General features: G+C 44.0%; 1 protein-coding gene across 5 annotated transcripts in view; it reads left to right on the top strand.

The window, feature by feature from the left end:
• The window catches only part of PCTP (phosphatidylcholine transfer protein), a 254,907-nt gene extending 243,469 nt beyond the window's left edge, over positions 1–11,438 (top strand). For 4 of the 5 annotated variants that reach the window (XM_064582756.1, XM_045889199.3, XM_054510889.2 and 1 more), the window contains 5 exons: positions 1,521–1,638; positions 4,275–4,354; positions 7,497–7,668; positions 9,026–9,093; positions 10,191–11,438. In XM_064582756.1, the coding sequence (XP_064438826.1) occupies positions 1,596–1,638; positions 4,275–4,354; positions 7,497–7,668; positions 9,026–9,093; positions 10,191–10,256 (429 nt within the window). In that variant the 5' untranslated portion in view covers positions 1,521–1,595 and the 3' untranslated portion in view covers positions 10,257–11,438. The remainder of the gene's footprint in view (positions 1–1,520; positions 1,639–4,274; positions 4,355–7,496; positions 7,669–9,025; positions 9,094–10,190) is intronic. The other variant, XM_045889197.3, reaches the window with a different exon arrangement.
• Positions 11,439–13,765: the final 2,327 nt, after the last annotated feature.

The raw sequence follows: 13,765 nt of genomic DNA, 5'->3' as shown, positions 1-13,765 counted from the left end.
CGCTTTATTCAAGTTCGGTTAGCCAATAACGTTTCTTTAGCGCATGGAAGAACACGTCATTCTAAAATCGTTTTTGTTTGTTTGCTTTTGCATGGAAATTAATCTAAAAACCTTTGGTTTAATCTTAAGGATAGAGCCTTTAGGCAAGGGGAGGGTCAGGAATTGTTAGCTGCCATTGGACAGAAAGTGAAATGTATAGCATGGCCCGCTCTAGCCCCGAACTCTCACAAAGGAGGATATGGCCTCACCTGAAAAAAAAAAACAAAAAACGGGAACTCTCTACTTTATTTATTTATTTAGACTATGTTCTATACAACAACAACAACAACAACAACAAAAGAACTCTCTTATACTTTCGCATCTAGAAATGGTCTTTTTTCTGAATAAAGGGGACTAATGTGATTTGACACTGCTGTTTCTTTCTTTTATTTACTGGTTCTTAAGTTAAAGGAAGAAGTTGTTGAAAAATTCTGTCTTGGAATTGATAAAAACAATGTGCTGGGTTTCATTATGCCCTGTGGATGTCTAAAATAGTAACCTGTCCCCAGATTGCTAGCTGCCTATATGATACTCCCACTGGGATTTGTAATAAGCATCTGAAATTCAAAAGTAGAACTCTTGGTTTCCCCAGGGCATGGAGCTCCCATTTACCTGGTTGTTCAAGCAGAGGTTCTAAGACACAGTTCTTCGCTTTCTCTTTACCCACAGGTAGTCTGCCAGCACTTCCTGCTGACACTACTTCTAAATATATCCCTAAATCACTGGGCTTCTCTCCATCACTGTCATCACCTCCTTGTTCAGATCCCCATCATCTCTTATCTGCACCCATTGCACTGGTTTTCAAATCCATCTCTTTGCTCCCTTATGATCTACTTTCTACCAAGCAGCAAGAATCATCTTTTTATTTATTATTCCCCCCATTTAAAGTAACTCATTGGTTTTCCTTAGTAGTTAGAACAAAATCCTTATCCCTTACCCTGGTTTACAAAGCCCTTTGGAGTCTGGCCCCCACTAACTCTGAGACCTCAGCTCCTACCACTCTCCCCCATCCACAGTTCTCTGGATGCTGTGCCTTTCTCTTATTTCGGCATGCCAGTCCATCAACCAGAGGCCCTTCTCCCTACCAGGAATGAGTTTTACTTATCTTCCCATGACTGGCTTCTTCTATATTTAGAATAAGATGTTCTCATAAAGGTTATCTCTCATAGAGGCCTTTCCTGACCACCTAATTATATAGGAAACCCCACCAAACCAGGCACCACTAAATTTATAACTTTCCTTATAACCTGTTCAGATTACCTAGATAGCATTTATAGCCACTACCACCACCAATGTCTACAAGCAAATATAAGACTCACTAGAGCAGGGGCCTCATCTGCTTTTTCATCATTGTGTCACCAAGACCACAGAGGATGTAATCGGTAGTGGTGTTGCATGAACAGTTTTTCATATGCCGTGTAATCCAGTTGTCTCTTGATTTGGGAATCAAGAGATTGTTTCTGCCTCTTCTGTTTTCATAGCAGACTGGACTTTATGAGTATAAAGTGTTTGGTGTTCTGGACAATTGCCCACCGGCTGTACTCGCAGATGTCTATATGGACTTAGACTACAGAAAACAGTGGGACCAGTTTGTTAAAGGTGAGTGACACCTATTATTTTTTTAAAAGTCATCTAGAAAGTAGAATCTATTGTTATTCTAGCCAGTAGAAAGCAACAGGTTTAATTTCTACTGTGTTTTATTTTTAATTTTGGCAAGACAGTCTTAAGTGCTAGGCTGAAACATGCTTTTGTGATTCCTTGCATACTCTCAGATGCCACTCTCCAGTTTGCTCCAAGGCCTACTTTGTTCTCACTATAAGTTTGTCATCATCCCATATATCTAGGTAGTCACAGAAGGCTTCTTGGAGGAGGTGGTATCCAAGCTTTGTTTTGGAAGTTGAATCAAAGTTTTATAAACAACAGGAATGCAACAAACAAACAAACAAATAACAAAAAACCAAAAAACAAGAATGCATATAGGTGAGAAGCTGAGAGGGTGAGGGGGTGAGTGGTTTAAGGCTATTTGAGGCCCAGGGAACAGCCTGAGTAAAACGAGGGAGGCAAGAAACAGATGGCATGTTCAAAAACTGAGCAATTTGGTTTTACTGGGCTGTTGGGGTAGCAGAATCTAGAGCTAGGGTGGGAGGAAGGTCCAGATCCCCAGGGGCCCAGTCTGGCCACCAGGCTACAGTGCTTAGATTTGACACTGAAAGCAATGGACAGCTATGAAAGGCATGAAAGAGGTGATCCTCCTGTCACTTAGAGCTGGGAGTGGCCTTTGTCATTTAGTCACAGTGGACTAGAACTGCAGAGCGAGCCCAGGGGCGTGTCAGCTCTGAAAGACTCTTGCTAGAGTCAGGACCCTTGGTTGCAAGCAACAAGAAATTAACAAACACCAGTGTGAGAAAAGGAAAGGGTTTATTGGTTCATGCCATTGAAAAGTCCAGGGGTTTCTGACTCCCAGGACACTGCATCCAATGTTTAAATGTTTTCTCCATCTGGACTCCGTTTTCTCCTGAGTTGACCTAATTCTCAGGCAGATTCTTATGTCATGGCAAAGATGACCCCCAGACGATCCAGGCTTATAGTCTCACCGTATAAATAACCCACAGGAACAGGAATGAGCATTCCACTTTCCTACTCATGGCAGCCAGCGTCCCACAATTTGCTGCCATGGCATCCTGTGGATGTTTGTCATGGTTTTGGTCTCTTAGTGTTTTCAAATGCCCTTCCTATCTAGGGTGAATTGTGATGCTCCTCCATTCAAGGGAGAAGCCAGATGTTCTCTGTCCCAGTCTCCTTAGCAGCCATGGTTCAGTGGTGTAATACAGATGTTGCCAATAAGACAACGTGCAGCTTCAATTTGAGAGAGAACAACAGGAGCAAGCAGGCAGCATCACAATCAATTTTTTGGTGATGGTAGGGCTAAGGTATCTGTCGTTGGGAGAGACCACTCTAGAGCCTCTGATGTTTGGTACTTGGCATCAGCCATTCATGCTATCGTGTCTAGTCTAGTCACAGCAGTAGTTTGCCTTCTCTGGAATAATCCTGAAGTTCTAAGCCTAACTCTGGTCCTTCTAGATATTTGTGAGTTACCTGAGAGTCTTTACTGAACCACTTTTTGGCCCAAACTTGTTAGAGTGACAAGGTAAGACCCTGGCCAGATGCACCATCCCTGAACAAATCACTGGGCCATGTCTTGTTCATTTTCCCAGCCAGAAATTAATGCTGAGTTTAATTTAAGGACTCTGCTTAAACCACATAGTCAGGAGGAGGGAAACGATGATGCCCTGAAGGAGAATTGAAATTGCTGGTCCAGGAAGGGGGAGGTGATGCTGAGCATGCAAAGGCAACATGTCCACTTCTTCCCTTCCTCTCAAGGGCTGTCTTTAGCCTCTCGTGCCACCAATGCCCTGGCAAGCTCTTTAATCCATGACCTTGCTTCTTATAGATTTTCTTTCCAAAGCTGAATTAAATAATGCATTTCCTTCATCAGGAGCTCCTCAAGGGGTTCTCATGGTTATTTCAGCAGCCTTGGCTTGGCTCCTTCTCTAAATGGTTGGTTTGAAGCTTACTGCACAGCTTGGGGTCAGAGGGTGTGTATGTCATTGAATTCCTTTGCTTTCTCCAGCTGAGAGTCAGCTGCTATTTGCACACAGTAGAATGATGGAATACTAAGAATTCTGGTCTTGTAGCTATGGTAGAATGTAAAGAAACAGGAGAGAAGGAAGACATTCAGGGTTAGCCACAGTTAATGCCACTTCCTAGCTGTTTAGGAAGGACACTGCCCTCTCTGGAACCTTCTTTTCCCAGCTGAACACACTGGACTGGGTGACTCAGACCCAGGCTAGCTGTAAAAGGTGAAGAAATCTAAAGAGAGGTCTCAAAAGCAAAACTATTGGGATTCTAGTGACATCTGGTGGTTGCCCTGATTTTAAAACCTGAACATCTATTTTTGGATGCCTGATTTTGTTTTATTGCATTCTGAGAATCTTGCTTGTGCTATACAATGGACACATTTTGTTGAGTTATTTTCTTTTTTACCGTGTTTTTTTGTCTACTAGACTCTGCCCTTGGGCAACAAGCTTTCAGCATTAATGAATCTGTCTGATTTTTTCTAGAATTCTGTGCCTTCTTAGTGGTTTATCATATCCTCAGAGGTCATCATACCTAGGCTTCTTGTTAATTGGAGCCGAGAAGTTTCCAGATACATTAACTTCTTTTGTTTGCCTTAGAACTCTATGAAAAGGAATGCAATGGAAAAACCGTGGTCTACTGGCAAGTGAAGTACCCCTTTCCGATGTCCAACAGAGACGTATCCTTCCTACTTGGCTTTCTAAATGTTTCTTGTGCCCTTTGGCCATTGCCCAATGGTGGCATGCCCAGCAGGTGTAGACAGCATTGTTCTTGATTCTTAAAAAGCATCTGCTAAAACTGTTGCTTCTTGTGTGACTTTTGGAGACCTCAGTGTGTGATGTCTGGGCCTGACCATGTGGAGCCTCTGTGATTGTGGTCACTGGAGGGCAGCTTAGACTTTCCTGAGAAGTTTTCTAAGGCTTGAAATTGTTGGACCACAGAATTGGGGACCTGGAAAGAACTATTTATAAAGAGTGTTTAATACATTCCCTTGGGGCGCCTGGGTGGCTCAGCGTTTAGCATCTGCCTTCAGCTCAGGTCATGATCCCAGGGTCCTGGAATAGAGCCCTGCATCGGGCTCCCTGCTCAGCAGGAAACCTGCTTCTCCCTCTCCCACTCCCTCTGCTCGTGTTCCTGCTCTCGCTCTCTGTCAAATTAATAAATACAGTCTTTAAAAAACAAAAATACATTCCCTCAATCTAGAGTTGGAAGGCACCCAGAGAGGTAAAGTGACAGAGGCATACGTACAGATGATTAGTGGCAGAGTGAGGACTGGACCCCAGGCCCCCACTTTCCACGTCTCCTCATCTCACCTCCTGTTTTATTGACCCCACAGTGATCCCTACTTGACTGTTGGCTCTGGATACTGGGTGTATGTTTCTTACCCTCATTTATCGTTAAAACAGTTGAATGGAATGTGGGGAGTTTTAGTTGACACTCCAAGGTTCTAAGAAGCCCTCTTAGTTCTAGCCTAGGAAGGGGGATGGAAATTTGAAGGACAGGCAGGGTGGGGGCAGGATCGGTGAGATTTCCACTCCTTCACTGTCCTCTTCAATCACAGCAGCTGAGTATGTTACACACTGAATTTCCATAGAAGATCCTGTCAACAAAGGATCTTGTGGATTCAAAAAAAAAGAGTTTGGAAACCACCAAACTGGATGATCACTGGGATCTTTTCTAGCTTTAGCTTTGTATAAGTCTGTATTTCCTAAATAATTATTCTCTTGAAAGAGAAGGAGCATGTGGCTGTGTTTTATGTATATTGTTTGTGTTTTTGTGTCTAAGTGTATGTGTTTTCTTTGGCCCCAATTAGATTATAAACTCCATAAAGGGTTTATTTCTTGCTTACATACTGCTAGGTACTTTGTACGACATATGGTATGTATTTCAACGAATTGTGGATTACTCTAACCCTTAGATTTTATGTGGTTTTCCCTGATCCTGCCAACAACTGTGCAAAGTATCATCATCCTCATTTCATAGTCAAGGAAACTGAGGCAAAGAGAAGTCCAGAACTTTGCTCTGGTTCACACAACTAGTGGGTGGCAGAGGCAGGTTTGGGACCCATGTCCAGCTATTCCCAGAGATGGTGACCTTGACCAGGGCATGATCCCATCTCTCTGACCTCACTGTGACACTGCTGGTTAGGTCTTAGGGGTAGACACTTGGGCCTACTTTAAGTTCTATATAATTGTTTTTCCAATACCACACAATCCGATAATGAGTTTCTTAATCTTTCTATATGCATGTCTCTCCACTGGTGGTTAAATTTTTGAGAACAGAGAATAGGGTAGTGGAAAAGAACATTCGTTTGGAGCCGAAGATCCCAGATGGAATGTGAGCTCATTCTCTGATTTGTTGTGTGACTTTGGAAAAGTCCCTTCACTTCTCTGGGCCTCAGTGAACTGGTGGTTCTCTGGTCATAGGCCCTATGGTAGGCTGAACCTTCCAAACTTTTGAAGACCTCTGCCAAGTTTTAATCAATATATCAGGTTGGTTTTTCCTTAATGGGAGTGTCAGGTGGTATCTGTCACATGAGATGAGCAAGTTTTGGGACAGAGTGGGACAATTTTTGCTGTGAGGAAAAAGTGAAAGGTCTTGGTGGCAGAAAGCCAGAGCCAAAGCAACATCATTTCTCCCCCAAAACATTTAAGAACTTTACTTGCCAGTCCATAGAGTCGGGAGCAGTAGCGCATCCTGCAGGGTGCCTGAGTGAGGGCTGGGACCCCTTTGGGTGCTGCAGAGACTCTGTGGTGGCATGGGGCTATCATTGTTGCTGTTACAGTGAGTATATTATGTTACAGAGTGATTTTTAAAAATTTATTTATTTTTATTTTTTATTGTTTAGGCTTTGAATTCCTTCTAGTGTGAAACCTAAAATTCTGTTGAGGCCCGTCCAGCTATGAAAGTTGAACTAGGTTTTGGAGCCAGATCTGGGTTTGCACTCCGGTTCCAGTTGAGCCATGGGATCTTTGGCAAGTTACTTTACTTCTCTGAGCCTCAATATTGTCATCTGTAGGATGAGGATACTTACACCAAACTCACAGGGACCTTTTCAGGATCAAAACTGATGCTATATGTAAGGCACATAGTAAGGGCTCAGTAAATGGTAACTCTCATTGTTTCTTAGGAGTAAATTATCTTCCCTATTACAGTACCATAGACATAGTGAGTGCTCTGTGTTTATAGAGATGAAATGGCTTTGTTATCCTGGGTGGTTAACCAGTGTTAACCCAGAGAGGACATCTGCCTACTAAATATTCAGGTACCAATGTTTCTTCCTCTGACCACTAGGTGTAAGTAACATTGCTTGACCATCCTCTGTGCATAGAGGTCACTAACTAGAGCTTTGGGGGAGGACAGGACAAAGGGTAATGATCCCAGTGTTTATGGAGTATTTATTCTGCCCCAGTCTTTCTCCAGTGCCCCCACCAGGCGTGCCTGCTGGGGAATCTAACCCCCTTAGCTTCGGAAAGGTTGAGTAACTAATGCAGAATCACACTGCTGCTGAGTGATCAGTCCTCTAATATCTCACAGTGCCTTCTTAGAGAAAGGACGAGTGGTTTCCCCGTATAATTGAAAGCATCAAGGAATCATTCACAGGTAGGTAATGCATGCTGTCAAATGAGAATATCAACTTGTATGGGGTACAACCTTGCAGTGCAGGTAGGGAGACAGGGCAGGGAAGTAAAGGAACAGTATTTGGGAGCAAGTGCCAGGTGGGAGGAATAGAATCATCTCGCTTTGCTTCTGGCTTGTGGGGTTTCCTTCCACCCATCTGAAATGCTGGCATTGGCATCATGCCTTGACTAGCAGTATAGTATGTCTACATCCGACAGCGGCGAGACCTGGACATGGACGGGCAGAAGATCCACGTGGTCCTGGCCCAGAGCACTTCTGCGCCACAGATTCCTGAGAGGTCTGATGTGGTCCGGGTGAATCAGTATAAGCAGAGCCTAGCGATCGAGAGTGATGGCAAGAAGGGGAGCAAAGGTAAAGCCGGGGAACATGTTGGCAAAGCAGCTGGGGCCACTATACGTAGGCCATGCTGATTGTTAGGCATGTAAAATGCGTGATGCTTTTTCCCTGAGGTCAGAGAATGGGCACGGGTGTAAAACAAACAAGGGATCAAAACCTGGGGAGAGATTCAGTTCACCCCCAGAAACCTGGCTTGAGTGCATGGTGGATGGTTAAATCTGACTCAACCCATTCTTTTTTTTTTTTTTTTTAAAGATTGTATTTATTTATTTGACCGAGAAAGACAGAGAGAGAGGGAACGCAAGAGGGGCAGTGGGAGAGGGAGAAGCAGGCTTCCCACTGAGCAGGGAGCCCGATGTGGGGCTCGATCCCAGGACCCTGGGATCATGACCTGAGCCGAAGGCAGACGCCCAACGACTGAGCCACCCAGGCGCCCCTCAACCCATTCTTTATTGACTCTTGCATTGTCCCCAGGAAATCAAACCAGAAAGTTTAAAAATTCACTTCAGGCTAGTCCTAGGGATACATACATTGTGCCTGGGGGTGGGGTAGGGCAAGAGGGCTGGCACGACTATCCCTGAGGACGCAGCTCCTGCTCAGCCGACTTAGGACCTGCCTGCCTTGAGTTCCAGCCTGCACAGAGAAAAGCTATGAGCAGAATGGGGGCAGCCAGCCACTTGTTGTATGGGAATCAGTGTGGCCTTATGTGTGAGGTAACCTCTGAACCATAATTCTGAAGCTTTTCAGATCTGTCACCTTGGACATGCCACCCTAATTGCTCTGAGTCTCCATGTTGTCCTTTATAAGTGGGGGTTTAATTTTACCAACTCCTTTGGACTGATAATGAATGACAGAAATAATTTTTTTTTAAAGATTTATTTATTTGACAGAGACACAGTGAGAGAGGGAACACAAGCAGGGGGAATGGGAGAGGGAGAAGCAGGCTCCCCACTGAGCAGGGAGCCCGATGCGGGGCTCTATCCCAGGACCCCGGGATCGTGACCTGAGCCGAAGGCAGAATATTAAGGACTCAGCCACCCAGGCGCCCCGATAGAAATAATTAGATGAGAGACTATATCCAAGTGTCTAGCACTTGCCAGGCATTTAATCAGTAGCAGCAAAATCTGCCTATGGCTTTGTTTTTAAAAATATGTGTGTGTGTCTGTGTGTCTAACATAAATATATATATTATAATATAAATATATATGCATTTATTCTGTGAGGCAAGGCAGAGGACAGAAGTCCTCCTGAATCCGTGTTGCCTCCCTCCTTACTTTCGGGGGCCTGAAGATAGAGGGGGAAGCTTTGCAGGGTTTGTTGTATTTCTAACATTTTTTTTCTCTTCCTGAATTGTCCTTTCTTTCCCTTCTAGTTTTCATGTATTACTTCGATAACCCGGGTGGCCAGATTCCATCCTGGCTGATAAACTGGGTCGCCAAGGTGAGATCCCAGGAGGCAGGAGGGGGAAGTGTGTTTGACAAATGTTGACTTAGCCCACGGGGCTGTCAGGCTGAAGAGACACCGTGTCTCAGGCCTAATGAGGCTCTTTTATTGAAGCAGCTTGGTTGAGTGACTACAGTTAGGACTGAGGTTGCCAACATCCAGGATGTAGAGGCTGGGACAAAGGAGAAGAATCCTTAGCTGGAATGTTAGACCCTCCCTGCTAGCAAGACCCTGCCAGGATCACTCTCTGCATCCTCCAGATAAAAGCCTGCTCCTTGTAGGAAAAATGAAAAATGGTGCCTTTGGACCTTGTGTCTGCTTATGACAGGCCAACCTGGCTCGAGAGACGTGTCCAAGCCTGGAAGCCTCCAGTTTTGTTATTGTTATTTTGTTTCTCTGTAAGGAGAGGGGACTGCAGTGGTGGCCAGATCACTAGAGACCCCCAGAGAACCTGGCTTTATGGGAACCATTCAGTGCTTTGTAGGAGGGCTACTTACCGGTGGGAGGTCAGCCCATTCCCTGGGAGAGTGCAAAGCGCACAGGCTTTGAGTCAAACACATGTGGTTTTGAGTCCTGGTCCAGCTTTTGTTTGTATAATCTAGGGAAGCTGTTGATTTCTTCCCTTTCGAAAATGGGGACAGGTATTACCACCCTGTAGAGTAGTGGTAAATTAAGGTGGTGTCTTACACAATGCTCAGCACTAACTAATAACATAGTCTGCCCTTTGCCCCCCACCCTCACCGTTTCCTAATTCTGTAAAAGAAGTCCTTTCTCTGATTCCTGGGTTAGAATCCCATAGCCCAACCCAATCCCATTTCCTGTGTTTTTCCTTTTCAAAAAATGGTGTCTCAGGATCATCTTAGCTTTTTACTAGGTAAAGCCAAGATACACAACAGTGTCCCCTGCTATCTAGTCTCACCTTTGCCTTGGGTCTTCTGTCATGATCTGTGGCCATGTTCTATAGAAATCGGACAGGGGCCCTATTGTCATATTTGTTATTCTCAGAGTCATGTTTGTTTACCTTTGCCATATCTCAAAGAATCAGGAGAAATGACCATAAGGACACAGAAGTGATAGTGTCCTTTGTTTTGCAGAATGGCGTTCCTAACTTCTTGAAGGACATGGCAAAAGCCTGTCAGAACTACCTCAAGAAAACCTAAGAGGGGGGATCGTGTGTCCATGGAATGATGATCTGGAAGTGCCACGGCCCGCTGATGCTCAGCTTTCCTTTCACTTTTCCATCTTCAGAGGCCTGCAAGCTATCCAGCATGTCGTCCCTGAGTGTGTTTGCCTGATGCCTGGCTTCCTTTCCCACTCCCCACCCTGGGACTGGCTGCCTTCTCCCACTATTGAATATGGATCAGATTAGGGAAACTTGTGCTTGTTTATCTTTAAAAAGGGAAGTCCTCAATAGAGAACACAGTCATTCCATTGTGCCATTTTAGGGGGATGGGTGGGTGAGGAACCACAACAATCCAAGAGCAACCGATCCCAGAGAGCTGGCTCCTTCCCAGAATGTGGCTTCTCGCAACCCAGGAGGGGCTGCTGGGAGCCCCATCCCCTTCAGAGTGGACTCTCCATGCACCAGTACTGGAAGACATGGGCTGATGGCCATTTCCCTTATGCTTTGGTGTACTGCCTTGGCTGGGGTTTGAGGTGATAATCCAGTGACTCTCTCTGCCATTCCTACTTGTGTAGGATCATGAGCTGTTTTGATTTCAAAGCATTCTGAAAAACACTGGAGGCCTAAGCACTTAATGTGATAACCATTTCTTCTCATCATCCATGTCTGGGTTTCTCTTTCCCACATGCCACTGGGGAGAGGCTGCTCATACCTCACTAACTCTGCACTTTACTGGAAATGAGGCATCATGATGGCTCTGGCAGTTAGCAAAAGTCAAGATGCTCTGCACACAGCCCTGTGATAAAGTGTCTTTCTAGGCAATAAAATGTATTTCCCTTCTAGAATGTTTAGCGACATTGAACGGATAATAGTTCACAGTCAGGAAAATATTAATTAGTGGATTAGTTGACTCTACACCTTTTTCTCAGGAATTCTACCTAAGTTGCCTGCCTCGTCTCCTACCAAAAGACTTCCAGTTTTCGGTTTTCTCCTGAATTTTGGTAAGGCAAAATATTCTGTGGCTAAAAACACAGCCTTCATGATCTCAGGGAAAAATTTTAACCACTGTGTGTGATAGTACTGAACCTTGATTAGAGGTCGTAGAAATTCAGGATGTAAATCCAGAAGCAGAGGATTTATTAAAATGGGCCATGTCGGACTGTATATCTTCTCTTGGGGAAAAACAGACTGAATACCAATAAATACAGAATGACTTAAATTGTCCTGCTTGCAGCTTTCTTTCTACCTTGATCCTTCTGTGAGATGGAATCAGTAAGGTCTCATTTGTTTGCAAGGCACATCTAACCTTAACTAATGAACTTGAACATAAAAAAGAATTTTAGGTGCACTTGCATGCAAGACCAGCTGTAGAGCGGCCTCACGTTCCGGTTGATACAGGTACTCAAACTGACGTTAGAATTTGGCTACGTTTGTCTTCAGGTTATCTTTGATGTTGGGCTGCGTCTGGTGGCAGGACTGCTGCTGACAGCAAAAGGTAGGCCTCATCTTCCCAGGCTCATGCTGAGCCAAAGAAAGACAGAATTTCTTTCCGGTAGATCCCACACCATCCTATGACTTTCTCTCAACCATGTGCCTGTCCCTTCCCCAGTCATTGCGGTCATATAGATAGATTTATGCAAATAACTGACTACCTCATACATTTACCATTTTAAAAAATATCACTATCAGTAATGTAGCTGGCATTTAATTTTAGATAAATGAAATCTAAATCTCTCTTGTAATAGAGGGTCAGGTTGAAATTTTAAGTATAGAGTCACTGAAACACAAATACTACAATTATAGTTTTTGAGCAGAGAATCAACATGAATTGGTGTCATGCAACCCGTATCTTTAAACAGTGTTTGAGAATTTGCTAAGAACTCCCGAGAACACTACGAATATGGCATGTCTAAGTAAAGTAGTTACAAAAAAAGAAAGTTTGCAATAATTAGTAGAGTTTTGAATCTTTGGCATTTATGTGTGCTAATTTGGAGAAGACAGTTTACACAGCACTGAAATATGAGGTTATGGGGGAAACGGAGAACCCATGAGGTGGTATTAAGTAAATGCCAGAGGTGCAGAAAATGTAGGACAAACACTTCAGAGGTCGTACCTGATTCTTTAGGGTATGCCTCTCCACAAGGGCTGGGTGTATCCTTTGGAATTTGAAAGTAAATGTTGTTCACTTATTTTTTCTATGCCTTTCTCTCCAAATAGACAATAAGCTCTCTGTGGGTAGAAAGAGTTATTTCACTTTGATTACTGCCCCCTAGGGGACTGTATAGTAGGCAAATGAGTGACTAAATGATTTAGAGAAGATGGACCAAATGACACACACCCAGAAGGCCAAACCCATCCAGATATGGAGGTTTAATTTGATTAAATTAAACCACCATTACTATTACTTAATAATTTAATTCAGGTCCAATTATTTCCCCAACTCATCATTTTTTGGGAGAGGGGGGTTCTAGATTTCTAAGGTTCTCACTGGTCCTTTGTTAAGAGGTGGCTTTGCTGGTGTAGTTACAGATTATTTTTAATGTTAATAGAAATGGCATAGTCTGGACTGAGTCCAGTTGAGATTAATCAGGATTTCAGGATTTTAAAAAATCTTTATTATATTAATTAATTAATTAATTAAATTAATTAATTTAATTTTGAGAGAGAGGGCACCTGAGAGAGGGGAGGGGCAGATAAAGAAGGAGAGAGAGAATCTTAAGCAGGCTCTACACCCAGTAATGAGCCTGATGCGGGGCTCTATCTTATGACCCTGAGTTGATGATCTGAGCCTAAATCAACAGTCAGTGGAAATCAACAGTAAGCAACTGAGCCACGTAGGCACCCCAGGATTTCAGGAGTTTAATGCAAAAAGCAGAACTACTGTTGGAGCTAAATTTTTTCCACAGGTGAATTATTCACACTGCAAAACAATTAAGTTATTAACCACACTGAAATTGAGGGGCTCCAGCAAAAGGTCTGTTCCCTTGAAAATGTTCCTATTTCACAGTGAGAGTCCTCAGCCAGAGTCCCCATCTACAATGCTGTCCTTCAAACCTCCTACTTCCCAGCTGGATTTGGGAGAGACAAAGCAGAAAGAACCCATTCAGTTCTCATGTTTCTGGTAGCACCACCCAGTCAGCTCAGAGAATTATCCTTAGAAGCATTGAGACATGCTTTCACCTAACAAATAATATCATGAGTCTGGTGTCCACCTGGCAAGGGGACAGACATGGCAGTTCCTGTGATGAATGAGGCAGATTTGGTGTCCACCCTCAAGGAGCTTATGGTCTAGTGAAGAAACTGGGCAGGCTGTTGAAAGACTGGTGAGCTTTGACAAAGGGCAAGTAAAGGGTGCCAGATGTTGTAAAACTGGGGGCACTAACCGAGTTTGAGGGGTCAGGGAGGAACATGTTGTAGTTGGCTACATGAAGGTTGGAGAGAAAACTTCTGCACGGAAGGAACCATTGGCATAAAGCTCCTCCAGCAGGAGAGCCAGTTACATGTGAGGAACTACCAAAGCCAGTATGGCTGAAGCAATGGGTGTGA

Source organism: Mirounga angustirostris, unplaced genomic scaffold (assembly GCF_029215605.1).
Source record: "Mirounga angustirostris isolate CCGP_5_RB_7025 unplaced genomic scaffold, mMirAng1.0.hap1 SCAF_17, whole genome shotgun sequence".
Classification (NCBI taxonomy): domain Eukaryota; kingdom Metazoa; phylum Chordata; class Mammalia; order Carnivora; family Phocidae; genus Mirounga; species Mirounga angustirostris.
Note: the sequence above shows the minus strand (reverse complement) of the source record. Positions and strands in the feature narration are given on the sequence as shown.